At 41.9% G+C, this 15,688-nt stretch overlaps 2 protein-coding genes across 6 annotated transcripts in view; both read left to right on the forward strand.

Annotated features, from left to right (window-relative positions):
• Positions 1-7,421, forward strand: part of cbfa2t3 (CBFA2/RUNX1 partner transcriptional co-repressor 3) — a 47,644-nt gene extending 40,223 nt beyond the window's left edge. For all 5 annotated transcript variants that reach the window (XM_049598887.1, XM_049598896.1, XM_049598907.1 and 2 more), the window contains 2 exons: positions 137-327; positions 870-7,421. In XM_049598887.1, coding sequence (XP_049454844.1) covers positions 137-327; positions 870-1,259 — 581 coding nt within the window. In that variant the 3' untranslated portion in view covers positions 1,260-7,421. The remainder of the gene's footprint in view (positions 1-136; positions 328-869) is intronic.
• A 2,818-nt stretch (positions 7,422-10,239) lies between these two features.
• pabpn1l (PABPN1 like, cytoplasmic) lies at positions 10,240-15,688 on the forward strand. The gene is made up of 6 exons (XM_049563476.1): positions 10,240-10,554; positions 12,602-12,728; positions 13,244-13,311; positions 13,427-13,533; positions 13,660-13,747; positions 14,945-15,688. The coding sequence occupies exons 1-6, from the start codon at positions 10,483-10,485 to the stop codon at positions 15,272-15,274; spliced, it is 792 nt and encodes a 263-aa protein (XP_049419433.1). The 5' UTR covers positions 10,240-10,482; the 3' UTR covers positions 15,275-15,688.

Here is a 15,688-nt window from a genome sequence, read left to right on the forward strand (position 1 = left end):
TCTTGGATGATGTACATCTGTTCACTGAGATACAGACAAGATGGCAGCTTAAAGAGCCTCAATAAAGGATGACAGAGCAGGCTGGATGGGACGATGGTCACAAGCATTAACACCTCTCTCTTCCTCTCTCTCTCAGAGGAGGCTGTGAATGAGGTGAAGCGGCAGGCGATGTCAGAGCTGCAGAAGGCGGTGTCAGACGCCGAGAGGAAAGCTCACGAGATGATTTCAGCCGAACGCTCTAAAATGGAGAGGGCGCTGGCCGAGGCCAAGAGGCAGGCCTCTGAGGACGCACTAACAGTCATCAACCAGCAGGAGGACTCCAGTGAAGTGAGTACCACAGACCCCCCACCTACATTTCGCCTCATTCCCCCTCTCACTTGTTCTCTAATTCCTTCCTCTGTCACTCACTCTTCAACGCTCTTCTGCTCCATCCATTACCCTTCACTTTGTCCCCCTCATCCTCCAAGTTTTTCCTGTGTTGTGTAATCCACACAGCTGGCTGCTCTTGGTTTGGTACTGCACCATGTTGTCATCATTATTGCAGAAGCAGTCTAGTTGTCTGTGTAAATAAAAGCAGACAGACCCAGATGGTTGGAGCAGAGTGCCAGGCTGAGGCCATTACAGAGCAGTTGACCACCACCTGCTGGTTACACAAACCAGTGGCGCTGGACCAGGACTTAAAGCCTTAAAATGAAATCCCCATGCAGAGAGTAATAAAAAAGATGAGGATCAGATGGATAAACTGTGTCATAAAATGACTTATTTTAGGTTGCAGCATATGTAAATGTAAAAAATAGAGAACTGAGCTATCCTGGGACAAAAAAGAGACTTATTTCTATCAACCCACTCTCTCCCCACTGTCTCACCAGAGCTGCTGGAACTGCGGGAGGAAAGCCAGTGAGACGTGCAGCGGCTGCAACACGGCTCGCTACTGCGGCTCCTTCTGTCAGCACAAAGACTGGGAGAAGCACCACCATGTCTGTGGTCAAGGCCTGCAGGGGATGCCAGGGGGCAGCAGCGTCCCTCTCGGCACCCCGTCCTCCTCCTCCACCTCCTCGGCATCCTCCAGCGCGCCCCCCACCCACTCGGAGAGCACTCCTCCAGGAGCCCTGTCCTTGGCGGGCCAGAGCAGTATTGCGGGAGGGGCCGGCAGCGGCAGCGGAAGTGTCTCTGCCAGCCCCAAGGAGAGCAGTTCCAGTAGTGCCTCTCGCTCCACGACTCCAGCTACCCCTGCCCTACTGGATGCCACCTCTCGCTGACGTCTGACCCTTGTCCCTTCCCTGCATACTGATGCGACGGTGCCCACACTCCACACAAAACCAAACTGAGGAATCTTCATCGCACATTGCTCCCTTTTCTCCTCCCCTACTTTAGTCCTTATTTCCCTCTTATCCTAAGCTCTCCTGAAAATCCTCTCACTACCTGATGTTAGACTGCTTTTCTGAACTCGTCACCCTCCCTTCCTTCCCCCCCAAAAAATACTTTTTCTGTCTTTGTCTCTTTCACAACCACAGCCACAAATACAAAGATTCCAGCCTGGGGTTCAGTGTAGTGGAAAGCATGAAAGTGTCTCCTATCTCTGTGCTCAGTCACAGAAACATATCCGATGTGTTTGCTGAAAACATGACTTGAAGATGTGACTAAGATGTGCCCTCAGTAATGGAAGCACGTTAAATACTGTCCGCCTAAGGACACAAGACAAGGGCTGTGGTAAGGCAACAATGATGGGGGGATGACTAGGCTGATTAGCACTTGGATCGGATTTCCCTTTAATTTAGCACCAATGAGAGAACAGTACCCAGCCCTGAGATGTGCACTACCAGTGCAAACAGTTCACTGATGTGGCACTTATTCTACAGTGTCCTACCGGAGACAGGCAAGGACAAAATACCTTTTTTTCAAATGGATGAGGGAAGGGGAAAACCTGTGATGTGATAAATTCCTCAGAAACACAGCTTAGTATTTATTAAATGTTTCTTTCTGGCTTTAAGGGAAAATAAAGAAAAGTCCAAATATTCTAAATAAAGAATAGTAGTGCTGATGATGATGATAATAATGATATGAAAATAAATTAATTTTAAACTGCTAACTACCTTGCTAGCGAGCCAAGAAAATCTACACCGGACTCACCTCTCTGAACCATTGTGAACCCAAATGAATTCAAAGATGAAAAATAACATGATCCAAACCTTTGTATTACACTGCCAAAGTGAGTAAGTAAGCGATAAGGAGAAGCACTCATCTTATAACCAAACGCAAAGCAACATCACCTCCTCAGCAGATAAGCCAGCCCTGGGAGGACCAGGCTGCAGGGACGCTGCAGAACGGGACCCAGAGGTAGTCAGACATTTAAAAAAAAAAACTGCTTTGATCTGCAGCTGCCTCCTGCAGTCTGGACAAAATGACAGCGATTCCTCAGTGATGGCCCAGACTAGTGAATATGGACGATGCTGTGAACTTGCCTACAAGAAAGACTTAATGAAATGGATGGAAACCCTGCCACAGTGTGATTTTTTTGTGAATGGTAACAGAGAGGGACGGAGAGAAAAAAACAAGAGGAAAGGAAAATGTACACAGCCTCAAAGGAGATGAAGAAACATACATGGCAATGGAGCTGCCAAAAACCTCAAAACAAGCTTGAAAACATTGTCCGAGAAGGCATTGCATACTACGGAGACGTATGAGAAGAATGTTTGTAAGTTGTTTTTTTTTTTAAAGCTCCACAACGGGGAGATATTTCAAGGAATTGCTGTTACCTTTACATTCACTCCCTCCTTTTCCAAAGCATGATAAACAGATGAAAGAGCCTAGTAAAGGGCGGTGTAGACTTGGATCTCCTCTCTCTTTCTACCTCCCCTCACCCCACACCTCCCTTCTGCGCTCTTCCCCGACTACTTGACTCAAGTCTGCCCCTTAACCCCAGCCTGCTTTGGACAGAGCCTCGGAGCAGTCACGTGGGAAGGGTTCGAACCTGCTTGTAGATATTGTTCCTCTTTTCAAATTTCAATAATGTCTCTTGTCGCTGATGTCCACATGTGCTGCCCTTGTGTATATCCAGAAAGACGGACTTTGTTTTTTGGTTTCGTTACCTTTCATTTTTCCTCCTTTAAGTTTGGGCTGAGCAGTGAAGTCAGAACAAGGAGGAAACTCGCTTATGAGAGGAAGCCCCACATTGTACTTATTGTTTGATTTGTTGTATCTATATTAATGAGATGAAACCCCTCTTGTAGAATATTTTGTATTGCTCGCATTGTAAGACAGTGAGAGGACGGAGGTGCAATATGAAGAGAATTCAGCTACTGAATGGAACCTCAGCAACTGCCCATAGGGTGTCATATAATATAGATACATATAAATATATTTAAAGTAACATCAGTAACTTAATGTGAATGTACATAGTATTTAAAGAGGTCCAAAAATGTGTTTGCCAAATAACAGAAACCTTTAAAGTTTAATGTCCAGAATATGATTTTCTCACAGTACATTTATTTCTCAAATTCATCAACTCCCTTTATTATTTTTTTTCTCTTTCTCTCACTTTCAATTTTCACTCAAATCAAAGTGTCATGTGATCTTGAGTGGAGGAGACTGTTGGTAACAGAGGTAAAGTGGTTTCATACAGTACCACAATGCATGCAGCAGAAAATGGATGAAAACAGATTAAGGGTGAATGGACACTACAAGACTTCCTGAACATTTCTAAATCAATTAATAAGGCCTTAATCTACAACATTTCAAAAATCCACATTGCACTACGCCAAGAAAACTTGTTCATGTTTCATTTCAGTCTTCTTAATTTGAATGAGAAGCAGTAATTGGGAATAAATGTCATTGTCACGTGCTTCATTCACCCCCTTGGTCAGTTTACATCCTGCAGGAGGGGACGCAGCAGTGTGTACTGACAAAAACAAATGCCTAGTCAATATTTAAAAAAAGAAGAAGAAGAAAAAAGTGGTGGCTCAGTTTTAAATTTAGCTCCATCACACCAAATTTAGGACTCATCAAACTTAATATGTCATGTCTAAGGTTTTGTTTCCACCCCTGAAGGGACCCCTCGCTCTCTCTTGGTCCTCATCAACCTGTGTGTGTGTGTGTGTGTGTGTGTGTGTGTGTGTGTGTTGTTAGGAGTGTCTGTTTCCCCCAAGGTGCAGGACAAGCCATTACTGTAGGATTAAGTGAAATGCCAGTGTTAAGCTACAGTAAACCTCAAAGCTACCAACCTTGTAAGGTTGTTTTTTCCCACTAATTATTGTTTATTTGTAAAGATGCAATTTGAACATAAGCTGATAATCTGGGTTAGTTCTTTATTTCCAGGCCAAGAGAGAAGCATCACCTCTTTAGGTTTATTTAATTGTTTTTTTCCAGCCCTTCCCACATGCTCCAGTAAACACATGTATGTTAAACAGTCTCTAGGCCTTTACTTAAAGATCCAGTGTGTAGGATTCAGGGGCATATATTGGCCGAAATGGAATATAACATGATAAGCATGTTTTCTTTAGTGTATAATCACCTGAAAATAAGAATCATTTTTGTTTTTGTCACCTTAGAATGAGTCGTTTATGGCGATCGCAATCTTGCATTGCCATGTTTCTACAGTAGCCTGGAAAGGACAAAGATACACACTGGCTCTAGATAGGGACATTTGCCTTTTTGCCTTTTTGCATCAGCCACTGTAGTTAGCAGCCCCTCTGCAAGAGCCAGACAGCATCATAAAAACATAGATTTTTAATGTGAAAATGCTTCAAATCAGTGTTTTTACCAGTTTAAACCACCGGGTCCATTTATTTCGGAGAGAAAGAGACCTCTGTGGATAATTTGGCTTCCCATAAAAACCTCCTGAATGTCTAGATTTAGCTTTATTTGTGGTTTTTACCAGTTTTAATCACCCAGTCTGTTAATTTTGGAGGGGGAAAGACCTTTGCGGATAATTCGGCTACTGGTAAAAACCTCTTAAACAATGAACACTAAAGGAATCCTAACCAGGAGGTCATACTTGGCACATGGGAGAAGTTTCAGCTGGTTGCAATCTGCAGTCCACACCATTAGATGCCACTAAATCCTACACACTGCTCCTTTAAAGGCCTGTTACCCTGCTCACACTTATGTAATATTGATCATTGTAAACCTAACATAGCTGGCCTCATACACACTTGGACCAAACTTAGGAAAAAAAATAGCTAACTTTGTTTTTTGCAGTGAGCGTTGTGGAAAACTTGTCATCAACAGATGGATAACAGATGAAACCTTTTATTTAGACTATCTGAGACACTTAATTCAAATGAGCTAAGCTGTAAGGTACTCCTGCATCTGTGTGTAGCATCCATGTATGTTTGTTATAATTACCATGATTTTTTTTTGTGTGTGTCATTTGCTCCTTTCTCCCCCCTCAATGTCTAATTCCTCCACTACCACCCCAGACCACGTCTTTACAACCCCCCTTCACACTAGCTACCTCCTGTGACCATACAGCTAACCACCAGGAGAGGTTGACCTGGACTTTGAAAAGCTGGGCTAAGAGCAGACATGGAAGCGCACACTCAAAAGCAATCGTATGAATCCGTCTAAAAAAAATGCTAAAAGCGTTGAAAGGAATTGCCATTACTCGTGATGTGGAAGAATATTTACTCCCACCAGACTTCACACGATTGATCACATCCCACCAACCAAACCGATACTGCTGGAATTTAGTACACATAACAGTCAAACCCGCATATTACCAAACTGAACACAGAGTCGACCATGACATGCCATCTGTTGTCCGAAACCAATAAAAGCACAGACCAAAGTACTCTATTGCCATAATAGGCTTTGATGCAGTGTGTATTGTCAGACCAGAAATAATAAGGTTAGAAGCTCCACTACACCACTTAACCAAAGTGTCTGAAATACACACAATTAGAGCACACAAGAGTGAAGAGCACGCTGAGTTTCAAATGTGTAGAATTCTTATTCAAGCAATCAAAGCGCTTGTTGTCTACATGTTGAATAGTGCTTCTGTAAAAATAATAGAAGCATCTCCTTCGGAAAAGCCTACTGATTGTGTGTTCTTACAGTTACAAAGCCTTGCAGAGATAAAGTGAATGCATGGTTGGTGTGTGTGTGTTTGTGTGTGTGTGTGTTACTGGCGGTGTGCCTGTTTTTGTAGAAAAAAAAAAAATCTTACCTTTGTCTTCGTGTCTCTGTACAAACTACTTGAAACCTTCAGAGCTTTAATGAAACATCCTAGACAGACTATAGTGGCAGATAGATTCACAATATGTAGCAACAGCTTTGTGCAGTAAAATAAACGTACCTGCATCACGGACAACATTTTAATGACAGTTCCATTCAACTTGTACAAGCTTTATGTGTGCCTCCGTGTCTGCAGGTAAGCCCTCAGATAAACTAAACAAAGCCAAACCCAGTAGACCACTTATAAATGACCAAAATACAACCAAAAGCTACAACTTTTCTTTTCACACTTTGGTTGAGGTTTTTGTGTTACGTCCCAGCATTAGAGAACTTCACTGTGGTTGATTGTGTGGAGCTGTAGAGGAATGAGCAAACTGTCCTTCACTGAGATTCTCCCTCCTGATTTTATTGGACAGGACACAAAAGATCAGATCAATGTTCTGTCCAGCCGGGCGCAAGCTTCATTAAGTCATGAAACAAATGAGATTCATGCCGAGGTGTCGTACACTTTTCTCTGTGAAGATATTAATAGATGGCAAACGCATAAGGGCTCTGCTGTTGTGAATATCATCCAAGGGTCTCCGAACACTTTACATCAGCCACTTTTCTGTTTGTTTAACTATGTACATGATAACGGGCAAAACGCATGTTTAGAAAAGGCAAATATTAGCAGGTTGGCATTTGTTTCTCCCTTCCCCCCTGACCAGTAACTCTACCAATGAAGTTTCAAGGCTCATCTGATGTGATGGTGACACATCCTTCCTGTGAAACAGGCACTGATGAATAGCTACAGTAGAAAGCTAAAGTGGCAAACAGTGGATACAGCACTTGTTTCCCCCAAAGCCACGGCTCAGGATGGTCCTGTTTTTACCTTTACATAAATTAAAAAAAAAAAAAAAGGTTTATGTTTTTTTTTATGTGTAGGGAAGCATTCTATACTGTATTGTGCAATACATTATTACAGAAAAAACATGTTTCTGTAGGAAAGGTTGGCGCTTTGAAGATCTTTCTCCTTTTGTTTTATTTCCCTCTTCAAAAAGGTCCTGTTGCCGTTTTTAGATGAAGTTAACTGTGCCAGAAGAATTAAATTCTGATTTGTATTTATTTCTTGCATGCTTTCCTCCCTGTTGCTAATACCGCTCTTTAACTGTTCGCTCTGTTGGATGTGTGAAGCTGTAAAACATTCTAATTCAGGTTATTGTCTGTGTTGAACAATGTAACTGTGTAATTAAAACATGAAATGAAGTATTCATCACTCTCATTGCTTTTCTTCTTTAAGTGCAGGCATATTCTGAGACTACATCCCCCAGAAAGGGAAAACGATCCATTGTTATTGAATCACTGCTAACACAAAGTTATTATGTAAACTTCAGAAGGCATATGATTGCATTCCCTCTTGTCTACAGAAATATGATAGCAGTTACAGTTTGAAAGACTCTTATAGACATATATTCATACACATCTTGAACGAGCTCACACAGCTTCAATCTAATTTCATTTATTGAACATTTTGGCCTGGTTCTTTAACCTGCCCGATGAGTCAGTCAGTACAGACTCATGCTGAGCAGCAAAACATTGTTTATAGACTGTTATCTTTAATTCTAAAATCCTAAAGTTTCCACTGATGCCAAATACGTCTGACTGAATTTGGAAGAGTATGTAGAAAATGCACAAGATGTCTAAAATGAAATATTCTAGACGTCTCGACGAGATTAATGGCATGGTGCAGTCGTAAAACTGTTACAATGAGTGACAGTTCACTTAGTATACACATTATATAGCTTCAGTGAAGAGTTACGACAACTGAATATATGAGATCCTGTCAGACAGAAAGGAATACTTTGAATTTTTTCATATTATAAACATTTGTCCAGCAGTGTAACATCAGAACGTTTGTAGTTTTCTAATGTCTGATGATATATGTTTCTTAAATATATTAACAGAATAGGCATGTCACAGCAAAGCATGGGTGTAAATAAAATAAATAAAGGGAGAGTTCCATTTAGCTGCTTAAATTTTAGCATCCTGGCACTGTGCATACCGGCTCAAAGTCACACTGTCATGTCTTACCGGGACAATTGAATTAAACAGATTCATCATTAATGTTACTAGTAACTTTTCCTGCTATAACAAGTCAGAATGTCTGCCATGAAAAAGCCTATTATCCACCCTTTCAGGTACCTTAAATGAAAAATGCAAATGTAATAGTTTTGCAGCATTCCTTAAAAAGACAGTTTAGATATATTGAAGTGAGGTTATATGAGGTATTTATCCATAGTCAGTGTATTACCTACTGTCAGTGCTGAGTTTGTTGCTAAACATGCCTTACTTGTTACTTTTAAAAGAGTAATGTGTTGCTTTCCTTGAGTCCTCCCTGTAGACAGTAATATGTCAGGCTACAGTAATTGTTACAGTACGTTTGGGTTACTAAGGAACCTCACCTGAGGGGCACTGTCACACTTTTGCAAGTTAAACCGTACATATGCCTCAATGTCAGCACAAAACAAGGCTCAACAGGACAATCAAGACAACACTGGCTATGACTGCCTCAAAATGAAACTATATCAATATATAAAAGAGGTTGGCCTTCAAAAAATATATTAATAGGTCTGAATAAAACAATGTAACAGACTAGTCTTCCTGGAACCGTTATATAACAGTTTCACTTGAGTTGTTCACAGAACCATGGCTTTAAAGCAGACTAGCCCAGCTCATATTAAGTGTTTTTCACGAGTGGTTATACCTTGTGAGTAGGAGATCTTCAATTCGTTAGTCAGACAACCTGCTTCTCCTCAGAGTCAGCACAAGACTGTCCAAGCTGACGAGCCTCTTGACATTTGATTTTTTTTTTTTATCTGTCCATTATGAAGATAACTGAAGAACATAACTGTTTGATTTGTAACTGAACTGTGATTGCTGTGGTCTGGTAGTCGGCACACCCCCAGTTTGGAAAAGCAGGCAGCAGTACCAGCCCAGAAACTAAGCAATGTACTGCTGTGGATGGGGGCAGCAGCAAAACGTATTTACGCCACATAAAATCATCAATATCAGTTTAAGTTTGCACTATATTTAGACTATTTTTTCTTGCCACTAGACAGATCTTTCCGATGTGGAACTGAGGTCATTATCTGTGCTTTTTTCACAGCCAGACTCCATTGACAGAAGTAGTAATTTTATCTTGCAGAACACAGGAGTTGCTGGTCTGCTGCTGCCTCGATCGGTTAGTTTGTGTAATTGAGTGAATTTAGTGAATCCAACTAACCTTTAAAAGAGTGGTTTTCCAACGAGCAAACCAAAATCTCAAGGCTAATGTGTGTCCTTACCCTTATCATGACATATGACAATAAAAATATGAAAAATAAGAAAGGTAACTTTTGTGATACTGTCTACTGTCTTTTCTCTTTCCTCTCTTTCCTTTCGGTAGGTTGTCTTCGCTGGTGCCTTGTTGTGACTGCTCTGTACAAAAAAGCGATGCATTGTCCCACTCACGTCAGTCTCCTTTTAAATTTAAATATCATCATCCCTCACACTGGCTGCCAATCAGGGCTTGTGATGTGTCACACACTTATAATTCCCATGCGTCAATGGTGACAAATAGGTTCCCCGTGAAGTTATTTTTCTTTAATTAAATGAAATTAAATTACATTTTTTAGCTTGAATTTGCCTCTTTATTAGGAAATGGGTGCACACAACATACTGATGCAGTCAATTAAAAATTCACTCATAACTTTGTACAGGCCCAGTTGAATACTGCAATATTAATAATGTGTGGTTATCACAAAATCAGAGCACCATTTGAGAACCACTGCTTTAAAACTCTGACTATGGATAAGTAACCTCATAAAACCCCACTTAGAAAAATCTGTACTACCAAATATACCAAGCCCCATTAATACCACCAAATTTATTGAAGAAATTTACTTTTAATGTGAAGAATTACACCATTTAATCCACCTTAAATGGACATCTTGCCATGTACTACTGTAGCTGTAATTCTCCCAGCTGTAAATCACAGGGGTGAGGTGGGGAGAGGGATGGGTACCAGGGGCAGAGGAGGGGAGGGCCCCTTGTTGATGCGCCAATGGAAGCAAGACACATCCAGCGTCCCTCTCACGTGCGCGCCTCTGTCAATCAATCCAGCGCGTCATGAGTCTCATTCACAGGTGATATCTATTAGCGTACCTCATATGCTGTCAGGTGTCGCGTCCCCGGACCATCAACCCGTTTGCCTTCCCGTGGGAGATATTTTTGCTGTGGCGGTTTTTGGCAAGCTGCGCTCGGCTTTGCAGATGCCATGTTTGAGCAGTAAGCATGGCGGAAAATCATCTGGAGTACGGCTACCTGGAGGGCGAGTCCATCGGAGAGCATTTCGCCGAGGACCCGGTGGGTATCATCGTTTAAAGTGAATGAAAGAAGGTGCCGTCACGTTTGTTTGTAGCCTTCGCACGTACAGTAGGGCGAGCAAAGGAGGGTTGGCACGTTGGACAAAGCAGCGCAAGCATCAGCTATGCTATGTGGTGTCGTTAGATCACCGATATATATATATATGTATATATATTAATTATGTGCATAAAGACCGACATCAGTGAGCCACATCCCTGAAAACATGCTGAGTGACTTGTTCGGCATGGAGCCAATCAGGTGCACTGCATGTCCTGGTTCAAGTGTTACACATAGTGTGGTTGTATATTGTGGGTCAGCCACTATACGTTTGGACATTGCATTGAAACCTCAGGCCAGCTGCATGATAAACTATATCTAGTGTACTGAATTCCCTTCATGTGGTGCGTTCACAATATGTGTATTTACACAGACATTTTTGTTAGTAAGTAAATGCTGATTATGGTTAATTCATTTTCAGGTATCAAACCAATATGTGAAGCATGTGTATATGTTAAGTTTCTTTCTAATGCAGCTGATTATAAAGACAGTATACAGGTTCAGTCTGTGTCCCATCTAATACAGATACATACAATTAAAAGATAAACCTGTATGGGCGGATTGTGAGACAAAGGGTCCCTGGGCACAGATATGCAAAGGGCCCCGCCACCTCTCCTGCACAGGAGCAAGACACACAGACATTGTGGACACTTGTGTGCCGTGGGAATTTGTGATAACCACACATTATTATTGCAATATTCAGCTGGGCCTATACAAAGTTGTTATTGAATTTGTTGTGTGCACCCATTTCCTAATAAGGAAGCAAATGCTAGCTAAAAAGAATTAATTTAAAAAAAAAAGTGTTTAAGTGTGTGACATCAAAAGCCCTGATTGGCACCCAGTGTGAGGGATGATAACATTTAAAAGGAGAAAGCCGTGAGTGGGACAGTGGATCGCTTTATCATACGGAGCAAATTACAACAAAACACCAGCAAAGACGACCTACCATCGAAAGAAAAGAGAAAAAAAAACTGTCAGACAATATCATGAAAGCTACCTTTCTTATTTTTTCGTATCTTTATTGTCTTATGTCATGATAAGTGTGATACCACATAGCATAGAAGCTATTGTGCACTGATATAAATACAGGTGTGCCTCAAGGTTTTAGCTTGGCCAAAAAGTTTGAAAACCACCTGTCTACAGTACATGTTAGTCGGCACGCCACCAGTTTGGAGAAGCAGGCTGGAGTCACGGAAGCGAAGCAACGCACTGCCATGGACAAGGGTCAGCAATGAAATTGATTTAAGTCACCTAAAAAAAAAAAAAATCAGTCTAAGTGTACGCTATATTTAGAATACTTTAACTGCTTTACGTCACTGTCACACAGCCTGTTCCAACAGGGAAGCTGCAAGCTGCTTCAGTTACTCATCTAAGCTTCCCTCACACCACCGAACTCCATTGACAAAAACAGTAATTTTAGCTCACTGAACAAGGGAGCTGCTGATCTGCTGCTGCTTTCATCAGTTAGTTAGTGTTGTTGTGTGACTCTGGTGAATCCGAACTAAACTGTTTTAACACCAAAGTCGTACAGTAACACAAACAACAACTGTTTGAGGCAGCCGGTAGAGGCGCAGCTTCTGTGTTCATCAGTGTTAAATCCCTGTTTTTCTCAAAGTCTGGCTTTAAAGAGAGTGATATAACGGCTTCATTTTCCTGTTGGAAATTACTGTCTGACAGCAAGGTAAAGTAGCGAAAATTCCTGTCAATAAAGCACACACTTAAACTGATTATTTTTAGGTGGCTAAAATACATTTTGTTGCTGCCCCCTGTCAAGACTTTCATGGCTTTGCTTTGTGCTGACCAACATACTGTCTGTAGATAAGTGCCTCATACAACCCCACTTCAAAAAGTCTGAACTGTCATTTATAATCATAGCATGTTTCTTCCCTCATTTATGCAGGCTTTATTTGTCACCAGTCTGTTTTGCACTGTAGTACTTTGCTTAACTCCACAGTGAGTTCAAGCTCTGGTTTCCGTGCTTGTGTCTCAGGAGCTGGCGGCCATCAAGGCCAGAGTTCAGGAGCTGGAGATGGAAGAAGAGACGGAGAGACTGAAAGAGGAGGAAGACAGGTGTGACGCGGTGGACATGCAGCTCCTGACCAGCAGCCCCCGGCCTGGTGAGACATCCGTGCGTCTTATCCGCCCCGTGGTTTGTTATTGTGTCACATTTGTGTACAGCTAAATACTGATTATGCATTTGGGAAGCCTCGACAGCGTATTTTTAGCCAGGTGTGTGTAGCACCGCAGCCCCCAAGGCAGGTGAGGTAGCTGCATCCTTCACCATCTGGCTAACACCTGGGATGCTTCACTGTGGTCACAACAGTGTTCACATGTGCCTCATCACTGCCCAATGAGACGAAGCAGTGAGCTCCAGAGAACCAGAAGGGTCCTCCTTGCTGCCTGTGGCTATTTTCTGCCTCTGTGCGTCTCCTCATGCTTTTCACCCTCCCTTTTGGTTCCTCTGGAGAACAGAGATGCAATCAGAGGGGAGCCAGATCTGAGATATGTATTATCAGAGATGATGCAAGTGATAGATATGTTGTTGAAATAATCTGTTTTCAGTTCATCTGGAGTGACCCCCTTCATATTGCACGCACAAAAGCAGTGTATACACTTTTTGTTTCTTCCACAGGTCCTTTCTACAACATGACTCCTGAGGAGAGGATAGATGCAGACAACAGATCAGTCTACGTAGGAAATGTAAGACTCGTTATCTGATTTTTTTTTTTATTTTTTATTTTTTTTCTTTTCCCCCCACACACTGAGCACGTATTTTTCGCACCCCTGATCTGACACACTGTTCAACAAATCCTAGGTAGACTATGGAGCTACTGCAGATGAGCTGGAGATCCATTTCAACGGCTGTGGTCCTGTCAACCGAGTTACCATCCTGTGTGACAGGTTCTCCGGGCATCCCAAGGGGTGGGTTCAACCTGTGCATGTAATTTATACTACCTGACACTGTTTGACTGTAGAATACAACTCTTAAACATGCCGGCATCCAAGTTTATTTGTTGTGTCTGTCTTTTTTTTCTTCCTTTTTCACAGCTTTGCTTACATTGAATTCTCTGATCGGGACTCTGTGCAGAGTGCTATTGGTCTGCATGAGACTTTGTTCAGAGGAAGAGTCCTTAAGGTGAGAAGCATTATACCACATGTTAGTCTGTAGCAAAAACCTCAAACTAGTTTGAAGCTCAGTGATTGCACATGTCAGGTACTGCACGTGTTTGGTTTGGTCAGATGTGTTTTTAAACTGACATTTTGATAGTATAGCTTAAGTGATGCACATGCAATTGACACTTCCTCTTGTCATGATTCATCATTATCACCCCTGTCAAATTGAGAAATACCATTTGGTACTGTGACTACAGATACTGTAACCTTACTCACTGTTTGGTGGAAGTAGAAACACACACACACAAGGTCATGTTATGTGGGGTAGGCTTTATTTCCCCTCTGGTTTGCTTAATAAGGAAATTATACCAGTCATGGCACCCATTTTCATTTTCCTCATGTTGAGCTGGTTGTTTCGATGTGAATAAATTGCACCTATGTTTCTATGCATCAGGACTTTTTTTACGATTTAGGTTTATCTGTTCTGTCACTGTTGAATAGCAAACATGACAAACAATCTGACTAAATTTACATGCACAAAAAATTATTCCGAAAGACAGTATTCCTACTAAGCAGTTTACATGTCTAATGAAAATGAATATTCCACTAATATTCCCATTTAAATGCAGCCATGTATACTCCAGTTAATGTGCCCTAGCATGTTGTTTATCACGTCAAAATATGGAAAAGTAGAACGGCTGGAGCCTCTTAGCCATTTTTCCAAAGTTTTCCATTTGTTTTCCAACAGTCTCCATCTTTCATTACTTCAACCTCCTTCTTAAAAAAAACACTGTTAATATTCAGTCTCTCATAATGGTTAAATGTAGGTTTGTTTTTTCTTCTGACCAGCAACGTGGTCTTTTCTTCTAGGCATGCATCTCTGCACCAGTCTGCAAACTAGTGGCTAGTTGTTTTGTGTAAAGTGCATCCACAACAAGGCCTTGTGTCGCAAACTACGGTGAAAACCTCAAATAAGATGCATATTATGAATGTGTTGTATACTTGTCGATAGAATGCACCTAAAACCCAAATAATACCAGGATATCCCACATCAAAATCGGGGAAACACTTAATTCGTTAAAAAGGCCTAATTTGGAACATCTAAATGAAATTTCCTCTTTACGTGACATTCAGAATAATAGTGGAATATTTGTGTGCATGTGAACGTAGTTAATCATACTTGACAGCTGAGTCAATCCCAGTGTTCTTTGGCTTGCAGGTTTTGCCCAAGAGGACCAACATGCCAGGAATCAGCACCACAGACAGGGGAGGACACCGAGGTGGCCACACCCGAGGCAGAGGCCGTGGTTATCGTCCACCCCGCTACCATAACAGCTCTCGAGGTAGGTTCCGGTACCAGTCCACCAGGCCGCAACATCAGACACCCCACCCTTACTACGGTGGCCCTTCAGTGGGGAAGAGACAGTGGGGACACATGGACTACCACGAACAGATGCCTAAACGTTACCCATGTCTTCTTCTCATCACCCCGCCTTCAGAGGAGTTGGGCGCGGGATCGAGTGGACAGCACTACCCTCAACAGCGCTAGCACCACCCGCAGCATACACACCGCTCAAATGGGTGACTAGAACTGTTAATTTTAAAAAAGTGTTTCCAGGCATTACTGATTGAGTATCATGTGAGAGAACCAGGATGGACAGAAGTGATGACTTTCTAAGTTGCATCCCTGCAACAGTGCTTCAAGAGATGTGAAGAATGAAGACTGAGGTCAGGGGTGTTGCATTATAAGCTTATGTTGCTGTGAATGCATGGGACAATCCTCAAATTGTTATGCAGTTCCGTCTCTTACTGTTTTTACAAACTGATGCGAATGTATTGTGTTGCTGCCTGCAATGTAATGTACAAATCCTCCCTATGTACAACTTATAAGTTCTTTGCTATGTAAGTGAATAAATAAAACAATGATCCGGTGCTCCATTTGTAATGAAATGACACGCATGCA

The sequence above is a fragment of the Epinephelus fuscoguttatus genome, linkage group LG2, assembly GCF_011397635.1.
Source record: "Epinephelus fuscoguttatus linkage group LG2, E.fuscoguttatus.final_Chr_v1".
Taxonomy (NCBI): Eukaryota; Metazoa; Chordata; class Actinopteri; order Perciformes; family Serranidae; genus Epinephelus; species Epinephelus fuscoguttatus.